General features: G+C 48.7%; 2 protein-coding genes across 2 annotated transcripts in view; both read right to left on the bottom strand.

Moving 5' to 3' along the window:
- Window positions 1-210: 210 nt before the first annotated feature.
- Window positions 211-3,232, bottom strand: GPBAR1 (G protein-coupled bile acid receptor 1). Its single transcript, XM_057744740.1, has 2 exons — window positions 3,034-3,232; window positions 211-1,387 (listed from the first exon to the last, which is right to left on the bottom strand). Exons 1-2 carry the CDS (start codon window positions 3,166-3,168, stop codon window positions 353-355), a joined length of 1,170 nt encoding a protein of 389 aa, XP_057600723.1. The 5' UTR covers window positions 3,169-3,232; the 3' UTR covers window positions 211-352.
- A 5,626-nt stretch (window positions 3,233-8,858) lies between these two features.
- Window positions 8,859-19,908, bottom strand: part of ARPC2 (actin related protein 2/3 complex subunit 2) — a 28,791-nt gene continuing 17,741 nt past the window's right edge. Inside the window, exons 7-11 of the mRNA XM_057744741.1 lie at window positions 19,746-19,839; window positions 14,394-14,520; window positions 12,192-12,292; window positions 11,760-11,860; window positions 8,859-9,321 (exon numbers count right to left, since the gene is read on the bottom strand). Of these exons, the coding sequence (XP_057600724.1) occupies window positions 9,297-9,321; window positions 11,760-11,860; window positions 12,192-12,292; window positions 14,394-14,520; window positions 19,746-19,839 (448 nt within the window). The 3' untranslated portion in view covers window positions 8,859-9,296. The remainder of the gene's footprint in view (window positions 9,322-11,759; window positions 11,861-12,191; window positions 12,293-14,393; window positions 14,521-19,745; window positions 19,840-19,908) is intronic.

Genomic DNA, 19,908 nt, shown 5'->3' on the forward strand with positions numbered 1-19,908 from the left:
GGGGGAACCAGTGAGGGGCACGTCAGGGTGAGGCTCCCCCCACATCTGCTGGTTGTCACGGTGCCTCAGCTCACCCCCCTCAGGCAGTGTCATCCTCACCTACAGCTGCCTGCCTGTCTGGTGCCTGGAATCTCCCTGGATCCTCTAGGTTCTTTCCGCAGCTGTTCACCTGTCCCTCCCTTGCTAAGATATGGAATGAGATAACCGTAACCTGGGAGCCAGGGGAGCTTTATTCAGTCAGGGTGGGGTCATATAGGGGCAGAGTCTCTGCTCCAGAGGCATGGGGACAAGTGGAGACAGGCGTGGTGGCCAAGATGGATGCTTCTGGTAGGAATAAGCAGAGGCCCTTCCTCTAGTTCAGGTCGAGGTCCACGCTGCTGTGACTGCTGGTGTGGTAGGCGGTGCTGGGTCCGGGACTGCTCTGGGGTCTTCCCTGCAGCACCTGCAGCCACCTCTGGGCGGCTGCCCTCCAGGGGGCCGTGTAGCGCTGATCACCCAGCCCCATGGCCACGGGCACGGCCGCCGCACTGGCGCTGCCCAGTGAGAAGAGGGACAGCAGAGTTCTGGGCCCCAGCGGTGGGCGCTGCTCGTAGGCCAGGACGGAGAGGAGTAGGGCGGCCACGTAGGGCCCCCAGCACAACATGAAGAGCAGCGTGGCTCCGGCCTGCGCCCTGGCCTGCCTCCAGGTAAGGGCCCGGGCCAGGGCCGAGGGGGCGCCGCGGCACACGGCCCGCTCCAGCCGGCGGATGTCCTGCAGCTGGCGGTGGGCGGTGGCCAGCACGCGGACCGAAAGGAGGGCGGCAGCGCCCACGGCTGGCAGCAGAAGCCCGTAGATTTCGAGGTAGAGGTAGGGGGCTGGGAAGACAGCCTGGGAGCTGCAGTTGCCACCAGGGGCCCAGTGGTTCCAGCCCAGGGCAGGCAGGCTGGCAAAGAGCAGGGGGCCAACCCAGGTGAGGAGCAGGGCCAGCCGCGTGCTCCCTCGGGGCCGCAGAGGCCACAGCACTGCCATGTAGCGCTCCCCGTGCACCAGCAGGAGGTTGGCGAGCAGGGAGAGGAAGGAGAAATTGGGAGCCAAGTAGAGGAAGAGGCAGGACCAGTAGCCCCGACGGCTCTGATTCCACAGGCCCGGCAGCACGGGCAGTGCCAGCCCGGTGAGCAGCCCTGCCAGCAGCAGGCTCAGGAAGAAGCAGCCGGCAGGTGGGCTGCGCAGGCGGCGATCCCCGGCGATGCCCAGGGCCAAGAGCAGGTTGGCAGCGACGATGAGGCTTGCCAGGGCCAGAGAGAGCCCCAGGGCCCCCGTGGAAATGGGGCTGGGCACCTCCCTGGTGCTGTTGGGTGTCATCTTGGGCCTGGGGACAGGGGAGGCCTGGAGCAGCAGCAGGCATGCCTGGATGGAAGATGGAGCAGCCAGAGTTAGGGTGCCGGCTGCAGGTCACTGTCCTCTCGGCAAGGCTGCACATTAGTCCAGAGGTTGCAGACCAACGGGCTGTGGGCCACGTCCTGTTTGCTGATACACATTTTCCCTCCGCAATGAATTGCCAATTAAAATTTACATAAAAATTCATATTTTGGGCTTAAAAAAATCAGGTCCTGTATGGTAGCAACCAGCTGGAGTTGAGTGGTGCCTGCCTTCAGACAGCTCCCCACAGTCCCCATCCAGCCCCTTCGCCCATTTCTGTTATCCGCCTGGCCCTCTCTGGACAGCTGTGTTTATGCCTCTGTTTAGACTGAAAAGTGGACCCATCCATTCCCCAGGCATTTTGACCATCCCTGCCTCCACCAGCCCTCTAAATTAGCTACAAGAATAGGATAGGGTCTGGCTGGTGTGTAGTGGTCCTCTGGCCAGCCAACAGTTGATAGCTTCCTTTGGGCTGGGGCTGGAGCTGGGACCAGGGACTCAGGGTGGGTGATAAAGGAAGGAGAGCGGTCCTGTCTTCAGATGCTTGCTGGCTGGTTGGCACCAGCGTATTAAGAGGTTGCTAAGGATTGGGGGTGGGGGTGGGGGCAGAAGTCAGCCTGAGGCAGGGCTCACTGAGTTAGTGACGAGGCCAGGGCAATGGGTGGCAGCAAGAGATTGCCCTGTCCCCTGCACCTCCCCTCCATCCCCCTTGTCGCCTGTTACACTTCAGTGAGCAGCCTCCGGGTAGGACTTCCAGCCCATAAACTTGACGTGTCTGCACCACACTAGCAACAGGGCCTTTCCTGGGAACTGGAGGAGGGGAGGAGTTGCTGGGGGAGGGGGAGGGTTGGCAGTGGCGATGCTAGCGGCAAGGAGGGCTGAAGCGAGCCCAGAGGGGGCGGAGGAGCCGCTGGGCAGGGCCTGGCCTCTCTGTGGCTCTGATCTGTCCTAGTCCTCCAGTGCCCTGGCCCCACCACCACATCATGGGGATGGGGGACGGGGAGGGGTCCTGGGCCCCGTGGGAACTCCTGCTTCTGTCAACAGGGGATCAGCTGCTGTTGCTAGGATTAAAGTCAATAAGGAAAGGATTCCTACCTGCGCCCTCCCCCGGGTCAGAGGATCAGAGGGCCCCACAGCCACCCTGAGAGCAGATGTTGCCCCTTCTATCCCCAGCTCCCCCCAGGCCCCCGCAAGCCACTGCATCCCCTTTACCCTCAGCCTCTGTTTCTTCTTCCTTAATCTCTCACAGTGCTGTCCGCTGGGAATGTCTTTGCCTCTCCAGAAGCCCTCCAGTTTCTGTTCCCCTTCATGCCTGCACTGTCAACTTTATTAAACTCCAGGAGACCTCAGGGTCCGTTACTTCAAACCTGGACTCTGGAGTCATGGGCTGGAGCTCCTAGCTCTTTCCTGGAGTGAGTCTCCCACCCCACCTCCAACAGAGCAGCAAGAATGGCAGGGTCAGCCCCTGGGGGCGACTTCCCAGCAGTCTTAGGGGTGTGCTGGCTGTGTGACCCACACAATCTGGAGGCTCTGGTGGCTTGGGCTGGGTTCAACGGCGTCTTCAGGATCTGGGGCTGAGGTCTCCAGGTGTGGCCCAGGGGCTGGGTGGGGGAGGGGGAGGAGTAGCTACTCACATGGCTGTGGGGGTCAGGTATTGCTCCCCTAGCCTGGGCTTTCCTCTGAGTGTCAGGGAGTTTCCGCAGCCAGCGCTGCAGGGCTTCTGGCGATGTCTGGTGTCCTGACTGGCGAGGGCATGGTACCTCCACCATGCGAGGACAGCAGAGCCCTGGCTCTCCACTGCCCTGGCTCTGCCCTCGCCTGGGTTCCTGGAGGGATGGAGCTGAGGCTGGCGGGGCTCAGCCTGGCCCCGCCTCTAGGGGTGGGGCCTGGCACACCCTGAGCAGCAGTACTGGGAGGCCTTCCTCCCTTTTCTTCAGTGCCCCCTCCTTATCCTCCTGTACCAGTGGTCCCCTCTCCAGCCACTGGCCATAGCTTGCCACCGAGGAGGCAGGTCACCCTCTGGCCTGCCACTGCTTAGCTAATCTGAGAAATGCAATCCAGTTAGTGAACAATGATTTAGTCTACTCTCCCCACTTCCCAGCTAATATATTTACATTTTATGAGCCTTAAACCCCTGGAGTGGCCAGCAGACAGTGCATCCACCTCCATAATTCTGCCAGTCTGCTGAGCAGTGTGTGTCTGATGGTGGTGGTGGTGGGGGCGTTTGGAATCTGGGAATCTTCACTGCCTGCCTTTCCTATCACCTGATAGGGACTTTCAGCTTATAAAGCCAAGTTTGCCTTCTAGAATCTGGGGTCATTCCACACTTTTCTCACCTACTTTGTGACTCAAGTTCTGGACTATGAGGCACAAATGGCTCTGGGGGTGTGACTTTGCGTACGCTACCTCTGGACCACAATTTTCTCATCTGTAAAATGGGAATGAGGAAAACCACCTTTCAGGGTTGTTGTGGGGAAGATCATGTGATAACATAGGTAACTGCACACACCCCAGTGCCTGGCACCTAACAACGGGAGGGGTCTCAACAAGTGACTCCCTTCTTCCCTCCTCCATGATGACTAAGGCATGAGCCAGTGCTGGAATCCGAAGGCCTGGGTTTAAATCTCAGAATCCTTTTTGGACCCTATTTTGTTGGCTGTGCAAACTTGAGCACATTATTAAAGTTCTCTTACCTTAATTTCCTCACCTGCAAAATGGGACTCATTGTGGATGTATTTACCTATTGTGAGACTAAATGAGACAATGTGTGGGGGACTTCCCTGGTGGTCCAGTGGTTAAGACTCTGCGCTTCCACTGTAGGGGCCCAGGTTGATCCCTGATTGGGATCCTGCATGCCCCGAGGTGCAGCCAAAAAAAAAAAAAAAAAAAAAGACAAAAAGAGAGAGAGAGAAAATGTGTGATAAGGACTAAGGACTTAGGTCAGTGCTTGGCACAGAAGCACTCAATGAAAGGGATTTCTGGCCTTCTCTGCACGTTCCTTCCCTCCAGCCACCTATCCCCTGAGAAGTCCACTGAGAAAGGCCAATAGAGAGCCTGTGAAAAGAGGGGAACTCCACAGGGAAACACAGGAAACTAGGTAGAGTGAGAGGAAGGGCAAGTTCAAGGCTAGGAAGCCCCGATTTCCATCTTGTGTCAAAGTGCGGCTTTGGGGTGAGGGAGAGAAGCAGTTACACTCTCTTGAGGCCTGAAATGGGAGGGAACAGGCTAAAATTGCAGTTAAGAAAGCTGGAGGTTAGACATTAGGAAAAACTTTCCGTTCAAGAGCACATGTAGATGGAGCAAGGGCTCTTCTACACTCTCTCAGGGAGATCTGGGCCTGAAGGGCTAGAGGCCTGAGAGGTCTAGCTCTGCCAACCCTGCACAGCAGTCAGGAGTCCTGGAGAGAACCTCTGTTGGGACAAAAAGCAGGAAAAGAAAAGCACCCAGCCTCAAACCCATCCTCAAGGGAGCTGGTGGGTGGGAGGATGCTGCGTTCCAGTGGACAGCTCCCAGCCCCACGCTATCTGGTGGGGCAGAAGTCAGAGGCCTGGGAGAGTTCAGCCTGGGGTCTGGACAGAAGTGGGAGTGCGGCCCCTTGGATATTGGATTGCCAGGAATAAACAGACCTCTTTATGTTCCCAGCCCTGGCCTCCTCCCTGCAGGATCCAGGACGTCTGTGTTTCCTCTTAGCTGCTTTGTCTAAACACTGTGTGTGGGATGACGTGTGAAGGAGAACAACTTCAGGAGCCGGAGCTGGGGAGCCTGCGTTCTGTCCTGTTCAGCCCTGCTTCCTCCTTACTGGATCATCTAGCTCCTCTCTGTTCCATTAGTTCCTGGAACTGACTCATCCCCAGCCTTCTCCCCTTTGCCCACAGGAGGGCTCTGGTGCAGGCAGTTTTCAGATGCTCCATCCAGCTGATTCTGCAGGCCCTCGAGTCCCAAGCCCAGTCCTCATTCTCCTCTCCTCAGGCAGAGCCTGTATCACCGCACGAGCCCTTGGGAGCCTCTGAAGGGCTCTGGGGACAATCTTGTGACCAAGACTGGCCAGGATCCTGGCTTCAGGAAGCCATAAGTCAGGTATATGGGCGGAGGAAACGCTGGTCCTTCCTGTTAGGGCTAAACGACAGATTCTCTAGGTCTCCCTAGGCGGTTCAGAAATTGCAGTGCTTTTAGCAATCTCCAGAAGGGGGCAGCATTGCTTGAACTCAAAATAGCCCCCAGAGCAGACCCAGGCTTGAGCCTTACGCCTCTGAAGGTCCATCAGGCCTACTTTGAACGAGACTGAAGGGAACTAAAATGCTAACTGCTGAGTATCAGCTCCGGGTACGAGGGCTGATGCAGCAGCTCGTGTTACTTCCTCTTCCTGGCTTCAACTTCACGCCCTCTGGTTCCACGCTTCCACTTCCCGTTACAGGATTGTTTTTCCACCAAGCTCCTGGTTCTTAGCTTGCCCAGGTCCCACTTTATCCAGACTTGGTGGAGATTCCCACCAACACCCTCCTCACCTCATGCTGCAGTTTGAGGGCCATCAAACAGTGAAAAATATCACCCTTTTTGGGGAGGACATGAAAAACCCCAAGGCAGAATGACTTTGGTTTATGCCAGACTTGGCTTCTCAGCAGTTCTGCCACTTCTGATCCCCTTGAGAGTATAAGAATGCAATTAACAAGAATGTAACTAAGATTTATTAGATGGCATTATCAATTATAATCATAGACATTATAAATGCCTACAATGTTTGATAGGCACTTATCTGTTCTCTATTCCTTCTAAGAGCCCTGCGAGATAGGTGGTGTCATGTCCAACCAAAGATGAGGCCATTGGGGCTCAGACTAAGAAATTTACTCAGTCACATAGCTATTAAGTGGTGAAACCTGGATTCAAACCCAGGTCTGTCTTAAACAGTTTTCCACCTCTCCAGCTTATAACCCAGCTCATCTATACCTCCCAGGTATGGACCTTTGTGCGAGAGAGTAAATTAGCAGCAATTGAGACTAGATACCATTTTCTGCAGCCCACATCCTCTCAGCATGCTGACCTTCAGCTTGAGACCTCCCTCTTCCTACAACCCTATGGGCTTTGACTGAAGTTACAGTGGGCCTCTGTCCACAAACGGGAGGGAGGGTCCTTGAGAAAGAGCTGGAAACAGGTGAAGACAAAGGAGCAAGTCTGGAGAGGGGTCTTCACCAGCATGGGTTTTTATGCTGACAAAGTCTTAGAATTAAGACAATTCTTTAGGGTTTACTACTGTAAAAAATATTTGGGGCTTCCTAGGTGGCTCAGTGGTTGAGAATTCGCCTGCCAATGCAGGGGACACGGGTTCCATCCCTGCTCCAGGAAGATCCCACATGCCGCGGAGCAACTAAGCCTGTGCGCCACAACTATTGAGCCTGCGCTTTGGAGCCCGTGAGCCACAACTATTGAACCCATGTGCTGCAACTACTGAAGCCCACATGCCTAGAGCCCGTGCTCCGCAACAAGACAAGCCACGGCAATGAGGATCCCGCGCACCACAACGAAGAGTAGCCCCCACTCACGGCAACTAAAAAGAAAGCCTGCACACAGCAAAAAAAAAGACCCAACACAGCCAATAGAATAAATAAATAAATTTAAAAAAATATTTCATGCCTCTTCTCTTAAAAATTTTATTTATTTACTTACTTATTTAGGTTGCGTTGGGTCTTCATTGCTGCTCATGGGTTTCTTTTAGATGCAGTGAGTGGGGGCTACTTTTTGTTGTGGTGCTCAGGCTTCTCAGTGAGGTGGCTTCTCTTGTGGAGCATGGGCTCTAGGTGCATGGGCTTCAATGGTTGCAGCATGTGGGCTCAGTAGTTGTGGCACACGGGCTTAGCTGCTCCATGGCATGTGGTATTTTCCCAGACCAGGGCTCGAACCCGTGTCCCCTGCATTGGCAGGCGGATTCTTAATCACTGGCACCAGGGAAGTCCCTAACTCCTTATTTTCTAAGCAACTTTGGTTTGGCCATTTACAGCACTTTTCAGATATCTGATCCCCATTATTGGCAAAATACAGTGAGTTCCAACTTACTAAGGAGTTACGTTCTAAAGTCAGCGGGAGAACAAAACCAACTTCTAGCTAAAAATTACCCTTGCAAACCCCTTAAATAGCTTCTGGGGTACAGAACACATCTACGTCACTGTCTCTCAATAGATCTAATTTAGCCCAGTTTTCCATCCACCAGAAGTAGGTGATAAGGGGCTACATCTCAGGAAAACACTGGGCAGTCTCGACGTGGTGAACTCTCTCCACTAAAGGTCATGGTCAGCCCCACCAAAGGGACAGCACTCATCAGGGCAATTGTTTGTTGAGGGGATGGGAACATAACTGAACCTGACCTCTCCAAGAGCTTGTTTACACCAAGTAAAATGAAGCCTGGATGACTAAATGACCTGTTGCTTTTAAATCTGACCATGACCCACGGTAAAAAGACTTTTTACAATCTAGTCAATGTATCTAAAACTAAAACACATTTCAAAATCAGTACTTACCCTTAATAGGAGTGATGCACTCTGATTAGTACATACTATTCCATTTAAAAAATGTTAATGATGAAGTCACATATGTGAAAAAAAAATACACAGAAAACACAACACACACACACAAATGACTGCATGTAAAACTGTTGAAATCTGAGCAAGGTTGGGATTGTGTCAACGTCAACTTCCTGGCTGTGATACTACTGCACTACAGAATTTCTGTACTACTTCTTACAACTGCAGTGAATCTACAATTATCTCCAAACAGTTTAGGAAATAAAAACATCAGGAGATTTCATTAATAGTCTCAAACCAGTCTGAAACACACTGAACTTGAAGACAAAAGGGAAAACAAGAAGGTAGAAACCAGTGGGGTCACCCTTAGACCATTTCAGGTGCCCCTAAAGTTCTTCTCTTTGCCAAGCAAACTTTCTGAACCAACTGTATTTTAGGAATCAGTGGGGACAGCAGGATACCTTGATAGGCTCTGTCCTGTTTATTAGTGAGCATCTCCTAAAGTGAGTTTTGTGGAGTGCCAGGCTATTGGGCTGTTGTGTGAGAAAGAAACTGTGGCCAGATATTTGCATTAGACCCACAATGACCTGCAGAACACACACACCATGGAACACATTTGGGGAAATGTTACACATTATTCACGAAAAAAGAATTCGTCAGAGAACACATTATAAAGTGCCAGTCACTGTCCTGGGAGCTTCTTGGCCACAGCCAGACAGACTTAGTAACCAAGCTTTATAGGGAGCGTGTCCAAGTTTACAGAGCAACGCCAACTAAGAGCTTACCAGTGAGCCATTCTCTCCTCTACAGGGAGGCTGGGGTGGGGGTCCTGAACCTAAGCTTTTCCAGTGCAGGTTTGCAGGTTTCAGGGCAGTACTGGTGTACGCTTCATTCCCCCCTCTTCTCTTTTTTGGACTCACAGTCCAGAAACCCAGTGAATTCTCATGTAAGATAGAAAGATTTTCTTTATTAATGACCCCAACCGTATTTCTTTAGATACAGGAGTTTTGAACTCAAATACTTTGAAGAAAACAAGTTAAGATTGCATTATCCTGCAACTCATTACCAGTAACATATTGCAAAGCAAAACAGCTTGGAAAAGAGGGGGAGGGGAAGGGGAATGAGGGAGGGAAGATAAAGAAAAGGAATTAAGTTGATCAAGTGGAATTCTTTTTTTCCTTTTTTTTTTTAAATTCTTGGGAACCATGAAGTCCTTGCAAGCACAGCTCCTTTTTGCAGATTATTTTCCAAACGTGTACAAAATGGAACCAAAACGGAGAATCCCTTAAGAACCTGAAGAGGTGCAACATTAAAAGCTACGATTATCCAGTAGCAAGTGTTCCAGCCTTCAGTTGCCAGCCGCTTTCTCTTCCTGTTCCCAAGAGTTAGCGGGATGAAAATGTCTTCCCCCTTCAAAAGCAGAGAGTAAGTGTGAAAGGCTAGTTTCTGCTCACCTTTCTGTCCACCCCACGCTCTGGGCTAGGGATGGGGTCCCGAACAGACAGCAAACACGAGGTGGAAAGGTTCCTCAGACAGAGATATGCAGGAACTCCAGGCACAGGCTAAGGTCCAGCTTTCACAGAAATGTCTCATCAGCTCTTTCTCCCTACTGAATACTTCGGGGTACCACATAATACATCTGTTAAACCCATGAGGACAGTAAATGTACCAAGTCAGATAGTAGAAACACCTGCCCACAATTTCTGGATGGCCTAGATCTACTTGTATTTCAGAACGTGCTCAATTCTCTTCCAAGTAAAGAATTCAGGGTCTTCCTACACAGCTTATACCTTTTCGGGCTAGCAGACAGCACTTCCTTAAATCTTTTACCATGGGGACAGGATGTTCAAAGAAGCAAACCTCCAAATCTCCAAGGTTAAAGGTGCTTCCTGTTGTCACGTGGTGACTACACTCAATCACGGAACATTTGCCTAACTTAAGGCTCCTGTTCCACCAAGTATTTCCCCAGAATGGCCAACTTTGGGTACAGGCTGGTTCCCAAAGATAGAGGGTGCACATTTGGTAAAGCAGCCTGGAAGCTAGAGCTGAGAACTATAGGAAACTGGGGCAAAAATATGGGGGCTAAAATTTTCCTGCCCTGAATGTCTCACCCAACACAAAATGAAACTATTTTGCTATCCATTCCCCAATAAAAAGCTCATGAGTATTCAATGCCGGCAGAGCTCTGTGAGGTGATGGCTGGCTTCTGATCACAGAAGGCCCTCCACCCTCTTTCACGCTGCTCGGGGTTCTGAGACCCCACACAGCAGAGCAGGGGTCCTGGCTTCTCCTGCCCATCCTTGGGAACAGTTGTGGATACAGTTGTTTACCTTCCCCTTCTCCTTTCTGGGGCCCAGCTCTGCCAAAGAGAGGTCACAGGACAGAAAACGGCAAAGCTGCTCTTCCTAAGTTCCAGGAAGGAGGTTTATGGCCAATGTGGCTGAGCAGATCGTGACTATCTACTCACGATGCTCAGCCTTCCCGTTCAGTGGGCAACAGGCTGGCCAGGTCAGGCTGCCTTCTGCTGTACCTGGCTGCTGCTGGCTCACCTCCCGGTCTCTACCCAACTGCCTGTCTCTTCACTGGGCCCTGAAAAAGGCATGGAATTGGCTGCCTTACACTCAAGGTCACCAAAGTGGTGTGGGTGAGAGAAACAAGCAGGGAAAGGGAGACCTGTAAACTCCAGGATGGGGGCAAGATTCCGCAGGGCAGCAAGAGCATGCGTCCCTCAGGGCACACGCCCTCTGCTCCCCGCCGCCCCCCGCCTTGTGAGTTCTGCCCATTTTAGGCTATGGCACAAAGCTGCACAGTAGAAGGAATGATGCTGCCATGGCACATGGACACCTTTCTCGAAGCAGAGGATGGAGCTGTGGACTGAACACTCTGCTGGCTCTGGGCAGTGGGCAGAGCTACTATTTCCTAATGAGAGACAGGCAGCCTCTAAAGCCTAAAGGTGGCAGGCATGCCTAACTGCTCTGTGTAAACGTCTGATGTCTCTGAGACTGAAAACCCTCTGCTCAGGCAACTAGGAGTCAGACACTTCTCTCATCCTGTTAAATGGCAGTAGAAACTTGCTTGGTAGAAGAGGCCAGGGAAGGAGTCTAAAGCCCTAGGCACACCACAGCTACTGAAGGTAACCCCCAAGAGTACGGGGTGCTGGCAAATACACTGGCTATGAAGGTTGTGGGGAGGCTCGGTTTGCCTTAAGGCTCTTAATTCAATGGCCACAAAAGACAGATTAGCACCTATTACCTTATCTGGAGAACAGGATGGCCTAAATTTCACCAGAGGGGGACCCAAGATCTGGTACCTGGCACAGACCCAAATCCCCAGGCCCTAGACCACGCTGGCCTCCTGCAGGCGGAGCTTTACACCATTAGGGCTCTCCTCACCATCTCCATTCGTGCTAAAAGCAACTTCCTCTTCACGCAAAACTGCTGCCGAGAAGCAGACCAGGAGAAAGAACACTCAGGGGTGGTTCCAGGCCTATTTACTCAACTAAATGTCCTTAAGCAAATTATTCCATCTCTCTAGGAAGACCCCAAGAAGGACAAGACTGGCCTCTCAACTGAGGCCCAAAGAGAACATGGCTCATCTCAGAAAAAAGGTCCCTCTGTGTTTCCTCCTAGCTGTCAGTCTCCTCGCTCACAAAGATGTGGAAACAAGGAAACCCTTTCAGAAGCAAAAACCTGTGTGTCCCATTTTTAGTCTGCCAGGCAGCTACAGGCCCAACCCTGCCTGCCTCATGTGCAGCTACTGCCCAGACACCTAGGCCACCGACACCACTACGTCCTTCTTGGTGAGCTTAGGATAGGAAGGTGGTCCTGCTGCAGGACGGTGCTACTCACGTGATTGTTTTCATTTCTTTTTTCTCGGCATCTGGGCGTGCACGGTTCAGCACCTTGAGGAAGTCGGATGTTTTTGCCCGCATACGTGTGTGAATATAAGCCTGGAGGCAAACACAATGGGTACTGAAGCAGAGTTGTGTTCTAGAAAGGCAGCTTTACTCTAATTAGCAGAAATTATCAGGAAGGTCTGGGAACATCCACCCTGGGGTTGACACATGGCCATGCAAGGAAGCATATATTCACTTCTCTGCTATGGGGAGGGGTGAGGGACAGAAGGAGAAAGGCCATGATTTCTCAAAGCCTCTAGGACCACCTACACAGAGTTCACAGCAACAGCCTGGACTACAGAGGTGACTTTTTACGGCATCAGCTCTGGTGTAGAGAATGACCTGGAGCACAGGTGCTGACGCTCTGCGGCTGCTCTCAACTCACCTTCGAGCACTTGATGTGGTAGTGCAGGTAGTCCCGGAACGTGTGGATCAGGTTGATGGTGTTGTCGCGAGCACTGGCGTTGGTGTGGCGAGGGAACAGTACTGGGTAGGGGCACAGACAAGGCGTCAGGGTCTAATACCAATGTCCAAGGGCAGGAAGGTCAGCAGCCTACAGTCAGCTCCAATCTTTCCCTGTTTACGGACTGTCCACTCGTTTCACATGCCCAGGCTTTGTCAGGGTTTTCTGCCAGTGAGTGTAAATGAAGGCGATCATGGCCAAAAACCAGGGCTCCCCACGGAGAGGGCTTGGTCCTGTCATTCATTCCAGGTCTGGATTCTCTAGCTGTGCTGTGAAATCTACTCCATCACCACACACCTACTAGCTCCTGCCTCTGCAGCTCAGCAATCTGTTTGGAGGATGACACTACTGGCTACCAGGGTGGACTATGGAGCAATCAGGATTAGAGAACAAAGCCTGCCTGTCCTAGGTCCTTGGTGCTGAAGCAGAGTAGGTCTTCGAGAACCTAGATCCACAGATGATCATGTAGTCTGTGGTGAAAACCAAACAGGAAGGGAGAAGGATCTGAGTGCTCTTGATGAGGGCTGGCAGGAGGAGCTGCTTTGGCTGGGGTCTGAGAAAAGCCCCTCCTGCTGCCCTGACCCCCTTCGGCCCCTCACCTGGGCAGATCTGCATGCCTCTCCCTCTGGCTTCTTGGAATCCCATCTTCTGTACCTACTTTACTCAGGGGTCTCACCATCAGCAAAATCCTCGAGTATAAAGTTTTGTTGAAATGAAAAGGAATGCCTTGGACTTCCCTGGTGGTACAGTGGTTAAGAATCCACCTGCCAATGCAGGGGACACGGGTTCCATCCCTGGTCCAGGAAGATCCCACATGCCAAAAGAGGAGCAACTAAGCCCATGTGCCACAACTACTGAGCCCGCATGTTGCAACTACTGAAGCCCATGCACCTAGAGCCTGTGCTCTGCAACAAGAGAAGCCACTGCAATAAGAAGCCTGCGCACCACGAAGAAGAGCAGCCCCTGCTCGCTGCAACGAGAGAAAGCCTGTGTGCAACAATGAAGACCCAAAGAAGAAAGAGAGAGAGAGAGAGAGAGAGAGAGAGAGAAAGAAAGAAAGAAAGAAAGAAAGAAAAGAAAGACAGAAAGAAAGAAAGAAAGAAAGAAAAAGAAAGAAAAAGACAGACAGACAGACAGACAGACAGACAGAAAGAAAGAAAGAAAGAAAGAAAGAAAGAAAGAAAGAAAAAAGAAAAGAGAAGAAAAGGAATGCCTCATAGGAAAGGGTGGGACCCCTGTGTCAACTTGCCCTGAAGAGAAAAAGCACCAGGCCAGGAGATAACTACACTGCAGACGTCCTGAGATGTTACTGACTGTAAGTTTACCATCAGTTTATGTACCATAAAGAGAGATGCTGCCCATTAAACTGTGACAAACTGTGAATTGTGAGCTACATCCCAACCTCAAAGAGAGTAACATGAAAAAAAATGTAGCTTAGATTTAATAAAACCTGGTAAATCGACATGCTCATCTCCAACAAACTGGTCACCTTCAGCCTGAGGTGAATTAAAAAACTTCAGAAAAGGGGACATTTTAGTGGCATCTGAGGCAGCGTGTGAACGAGCTGTGATTCTCAACTGTCAGCTATAATGATCAGCCAGCTCACTAGGCTGAAGCAACGGTAAGAGGGGAATGTGTGAACTTTTTCAGCGGGCAAGTGGAGTAAGTGAATGATAGCTGGAGCTCTGGCTTAATAAGCAAAAAAAAAAAAAAAAAAACAACCCTAGAAATGCCAAAGGACAGAGTATTCCCACCCAGCTGCTTAGCAATGCTTATGTGGCCCTAACTCCTCACCCTTGACATCAGAGGATCTCCTAAGGATTTAGGAAAAACAGGAAAAAGGAAAATGATTAACTGTATAAAAATATGAGGGTGAGTCAAAAATTATCCACACTCTTGCTGTAAAATTGATAGCAGTTTTAATATTACCGGAGTGAGGATAATTTCTGACTCACCTTCGTAGCACATGACCTGTATTAGTGTCCTGTGACACGGCTCCTACAGTCACAGCAGTGGCAACGGGAACAATCTGGTATGTGTGCTTTCACCCCCTCCCCTACTGCCATTTCAACTGTAGTGTGCACCCACCATGGTGCGCCAATGCAGCAAGCCCGCCCTGCTCACCGAAGGTAATGTAGCCGATGTTGTCGCCCACGGCAGCATCGGTGTCTTTCAGCTCCAGAGGAGGTTCCCTGTGGCTAAACAGGACCTGTGGGGCTGTGTGGCTGGCTCTGCGTCCTTCTTTGAACTCCTGCCAGGATGAAGCAAAAAGCAACCAGAAGAGAATCTGGTGTGAGATGAATGGCAACTTATGCTCCAGGGTTTGCCCTATGGGTGTGACCTCTGAGCCCTCTGACCGGCAGAGGCTAAAAATAAACTACACCTAACATGAAATATTACAAGTGCTGGCTGCCATCAATGCACTTCAGATTCAAAGAGGAGAGATCACGAAGTACTTAACAAGTCCGATCTTCAATGAGGGAGGAAAAGCTGTTAATCTTCTTCTCGTTCTCTTATTTTGGAAGAACACAGGTGATAAAATTACCTCTGAGGCTAAACAGACAACTGCAAAGCACCGGGAGAACCAGATTACATTCAGGAGAAGGACTACTGCTTATCAGTTTCTTTTGACTTACTGTGAAAAGAGGTTATATGTTTCAGGCAATGTGTACAATTTGTGGGTGAATGGAACCCAAGCTTTAGCTTGATTAAGACTCCAATCAAAGTCTTTTAACTCATTTAACCTTTGCACACAAAGCCCTAATGAGCTGACCAAGTTTTTATTCCTCTTCTCACCCACTCCACTTCGTCCAGTTTCATGACTACCATGGCTCTGAGCCTCTGTACAAGTTTTGTCTTGTTTCACTGAGGTAGCTTTCACCCTGTTACTGTTTAGAATTCATCAATGAGAACTTTAGACCAAATTGAAGCCCTTCTTGGGGGCAGAAGACAAGTGTTAAAGAAGTTGAGTTGTCTTAGTGTTCACTGAGAAAAGGGGACTGTGTGACGTGAGAAGTGAAAGTCTGACTTTTAATTCTGGCTCTAGAAGGGCCGTAGATGAAATCACCACCACCCTGCGTAAGAGTTCACCCTTGACAAAACGTATCCACCCTCGCCACACTGCAGAAAAATGCCGAAGGATGTAAAAACCAGGCCATTCCATCTGTGTTCTAATCTCCACATCTCAAGCTTTCCCAATCCACACATTCCTGTGTAAACAGACAAGTGATACAAGATATCCCTGTCTCAACCCAGATCTGCAAGAACAGGACTAGGTTTTCCAGCAATGCCAGTAAAACCGATGATCCAAATTCTCTGAGTGATGGCAGAAGGATGGAACCAAAGGCTTTCCAAGGTCTCTGAGTTTTATGAGTATTGAAAGCATGTTATATAGCCCTTCGGTCTGCAATGCTATTCTATTGCTGCTCAGATATGACCTCTTCTATAACACTATCTTCAATAGCCTGGAGGCAGCTGGCTGCTCTCCTGTTGGGGTTTCCATGTCTTTTCTACAAACCTTCACTGTGATACTTTACTATTCGTTAATGCATCTGGCTTCCCTACCAGGTTTTAAGTTCCTGAAGCCAAGGATCCTGCTTTTATTCACCTCTGTATCTAGTCCCCTGCCCTTCAAAGAGGCTCTCTAGCACACGGCTTGCTGCATGAAAGAAAGCACCTCTACCTTAGCTGATTTAGTGTCAGGGCACTGTAAAGGAAGGAGCAGGGACTATGCTTCCATTTGCAGGTAGGAGAATATACACTGATCAGCAAGTCTTAGTAAATGAGTTGCAAAGGAAGGATAACACCTGAGGAGGTCTAAAACCCAGTCTGGGACCTCGCCTGTTTCACCATCCTGCCTCCTGAGCTCCTTGCATGGCTTATAAAGGTTGGTGGGAAATAAATTAACAGCACTGGGTTAGATTAGCTCCCCTTTGAATTCTGTTCCCCAAAGGAAAAATATTTGGAGAGGGAGGGAAGGATCCAAGATCATTCAAAATGGAAATTCTTAAAGCAAAGCTTCTGAGACTGCCCTTCTCTAGAAAATACCTTTCATTCTGCAACTGGGTTGGGAGGTTCTCTAACTTCTATCAGTTTTCCTCTTTAGCCCCGGCGGAGAAAACAGAACTGAGAGTAACTGCCTGCCAGCATTTCCTTGTGCTTAGTAAGCTGCTTGAAGGCTTCAGTTCACTGGTACATGTGGCGTCCACAACCAGATGGAGTATTTGTAAACCTGTGGTGACTTGGCAGCATTTCATCAGTTCTATACATGGAAAGTGATACATTTCAATTCCAGCCTTGGTTAACAATATACTTTGATTCAGGGCTATCCTTTAGGCAGTCTCATATGAGTCTTTGTTTCTCCTTGGTTTTCTATCTTAAATAACACTTAAAAGCCAATCAGCCCACCAACCCAGCAGCTCTCTTCTCCTTACTGCCTTTGTTACGTATGTATCAGCAATACTGACTCTTTTTCTCCCTCCAGCTGGGATGTCTTTTGAGCATCAAAATACTATTTTTCTTCCATCAAAGCACAACTGACCATAGGAAGTTCAGAATAAATCCAAATATACACAGAAATTTAGCATATGATAAAGGTAGCATCTTAAATCAGCAGTGTAAACATGGGTTTTAAAATAATTGCTGCTGGGACCAGTGGGTAGCCACTTTCACAGGTAATAAGATTTATGTGTAAAATACGAAGCTATAAAAACACCAGGAAAATGATACAAGTCAATTTCTTTATAATCTTGCAGTAGGGAAGGAGTTTCTAACTATGACTCAAAATCTAGAAGCCATAAGAGGTTGATCAATTTAACTACGTGAACATAAAGTTCTGCGTGGGGAAAAAACAAAACAACAACAAAAACAATTCTCAAAGCCTAATGACTAACTGGAAAAAATATTTGCAACTCTTATCACAGAAAAAGGGCTAATCTCTCCAGTATATAAAGAAATTGAGAAGATGAATAACCCAACAGAAAAATGGGTATAGGACATAAGGAGACATCCTACAGGAAAAGAAAAACAAATAGCCTTCAGTATAAAAAAAGATGTTTTGACCTTGTTCATAAGAAAAAGTAGATACTGCTTTTAACCCGTCAGATTGGCAGAAATCCGGATGTTGAACACCACTTCGGGAAAATGGACACTCTCATGCACTGGAGGTGGCAGGGAAAAGAGCACAACCTCTAAGGAGGAGAGTTGGGTAATATTTTCCAAAATTACTCACTTTGACTCAGTGTTCCTAGTTCTGGAAAATATCCTATAGATGTTACCCCACATGTATACAGGTAAGCAAGGGTCCTCAAAATAACATCTTCACAATTGCCTAAGAGGCAAATTGTTTTTGTCTTATCCCTGAACATAGAGAAATCAGTGGTTTCCGCTTAACTTCTTTTACTCACTGAACTAACTTAAAGATCTAATAATATATATATAAAAAAAAAATTCTAGTTCACCATACTCCAATCTCCAAAACGGTAACTACTGTTCTTCTTGCTTTTCATGTAATGAGCACTGAAACGATGACATCTACCAGATTTTCTCTGGTGCTCAGCTCACACATCTACAAAGATAATGCCCCAAAGCCGAGCACTAGGACATCCACATGAGTGGGGAACGCAAACTCCCCGTCTTTTTCCTCGTGGCAGCAATAAGCATCCCTCCAAGTCTGCCTGCCAAATGACAAAAGCAGGGCTCCTGTTCTGACCAGGCTAGAGGGGCATGCCAGCATGGGAACACAAAGACCCACAGCAAGCAGACTAGTGACCATGAGGAACTTCAAACAGCCTCCCCAGGTCACAATATTCTGTGCTACACATCCACTGTTCTCCCTTTTCCTAGAAATTTAAAATAATTAGGCCCAGGACAATGCTCAAATAATTTATTACGATTTATTTTGGAGGGAAAACCCAGCAAAATAAGTCCAGGTTAATATGTTCATTGTCATTTCAAATAAATTACCCCATCTTTGAGTCTGGGGAGGGAGGCAGGGCAGATGGCTTCCTGAGCACCTTTTTCACATGGTGCCACGCCCGTCACTCACTGGAGACACTGTCAGTGCAAAAATGCAGACTTTCTTTTCTCTTTCAGACAAGTGCCCAACCACATGTACTTGGAGGGAGAGCTTAAGTTCACATGCAAAAAAGAATACACAAAATTCTCCTCAGGAACAAATCTCCAGTACACTCTCCAAGATAAGATCTGTTTAAAGTATAAAAATAAATTAAGATGTTGCCTGGAATAAAATGGAACAAGACTGGTAAAAAACCAGCCAAATCTAAATATATACTTCATAGCTTTTAAAATTAGCTCGTCAGTCTGGATTTAGCCCAATTTCTGAGCTACTGCATTTAATTCCGCTGTCAATTCTGCATAAAAACACATGAAATGCCCGCCTGAAGCTTCCATTTAGGACCCAAGATATACATATCTATATATCTACATACACACACACACACACTCTTTCATAAGTTTAGTACTTGCAAATGCTGTGTCAATTTTCTAATTTTTCTGCACGGGGACTACAAAATTAGTTTCTGATTAATTAGCTTAAACACAAAAAGCCACTACAGATGGATCAGATTGAGAATATCACTTTTGAAGATTTCCCTAGCCACTGAGAATGGCTACACATAAAGTATTCTCACTATATTAAGCACAACTATCTTTCAACCCACCTGGAAAGAGATTCTGGCCCAGAATTCTTAAATCTCATCACCCTGCCAAGGAACAGAATGAATGTACAAAGTTTTCTGTAATTTAACCACTGTACTAGATTTTGAATGCTGAGCTATCTCAGAAAAAACCAACTAGGATACCACTTCACCAATGAGCTCTCACATCCTAAAGCCAGCAACTGGTTAGTAGCCAGCATGACAAAGCCACAATGGGTGTATTGTGTCAGACCTGAGTCCAACCACACCAGAAATCCAATTACAAAACATCCTGCTAAACTCTTCCAGTAGATGAGCTTCTTCTGAGGGAGGCGCTCCCTCCATGGGGAGCTCAGTCAAACTCAGGCCCATTCTCTGATAGCCTGACAACTCTACCCTATTAATGCATTACCCACTACTTAAGAATTTTCTCTAGACTCCATTCTGAAAAGACTTTAGGACTAAGCCAAGCCAACAGACCCTGCTAGAAATTTGAGGAAGCGTAAGAGGGCAGAAAATGAGCCCAAGCTTTAAATCAAAGACCCCATGGCAGGAGGAAGGATGTGTAATATTCAGTCATTTTGCTAGTATGTTTAATACACAACTCACCCTCCAGTCCAGTCCTGCAAAAGGGATAGAACTAGAAATTCTACTAAGAAAAAAAATTCAGTGAGTTTGATAAGGGCTGTTTCATTAAATCTTCAAGTTTCAGGATCAACAGAGCTGCCAGTTCTTTTCTATGCTCATGGTGTGCTTCATGCCAAAGTGTAAGTCACTAGACTATGCCCCCTGCCCCCCCCCCAAGATGTCGGCTCCATACCTGCATGAACACCTTTCCAATGACCACATCGTCGTCATCCTTAAACACTGTGCTGAAGACTACTGTGACTCTGTCCTTTTTAGACTCAACATACCTGAGGGGAACAAAACCCATGAGAGTGAGTACAGAATCAGAACAGGGTTCTGTCAAGAACTTGCTCTAC

The sequence above is a fragment of the Hippopotamus amphibius genome, chromosome 8 (assembly GCF_030028045.1).
Source record: "Hippopotamus amphibius kiboko isolate mHipAmp2 chromosome 8, mHipAmp2.hap2, whole genome shotgun sequence".
Taxonomy (NCBI): domain Eukaryota; kingdom Metazoa; phylum Chordata; class Mammalia; order Artiodactyla; family Hippopotamidae; genus Hippopotamus; species Hippopotamus amphibius.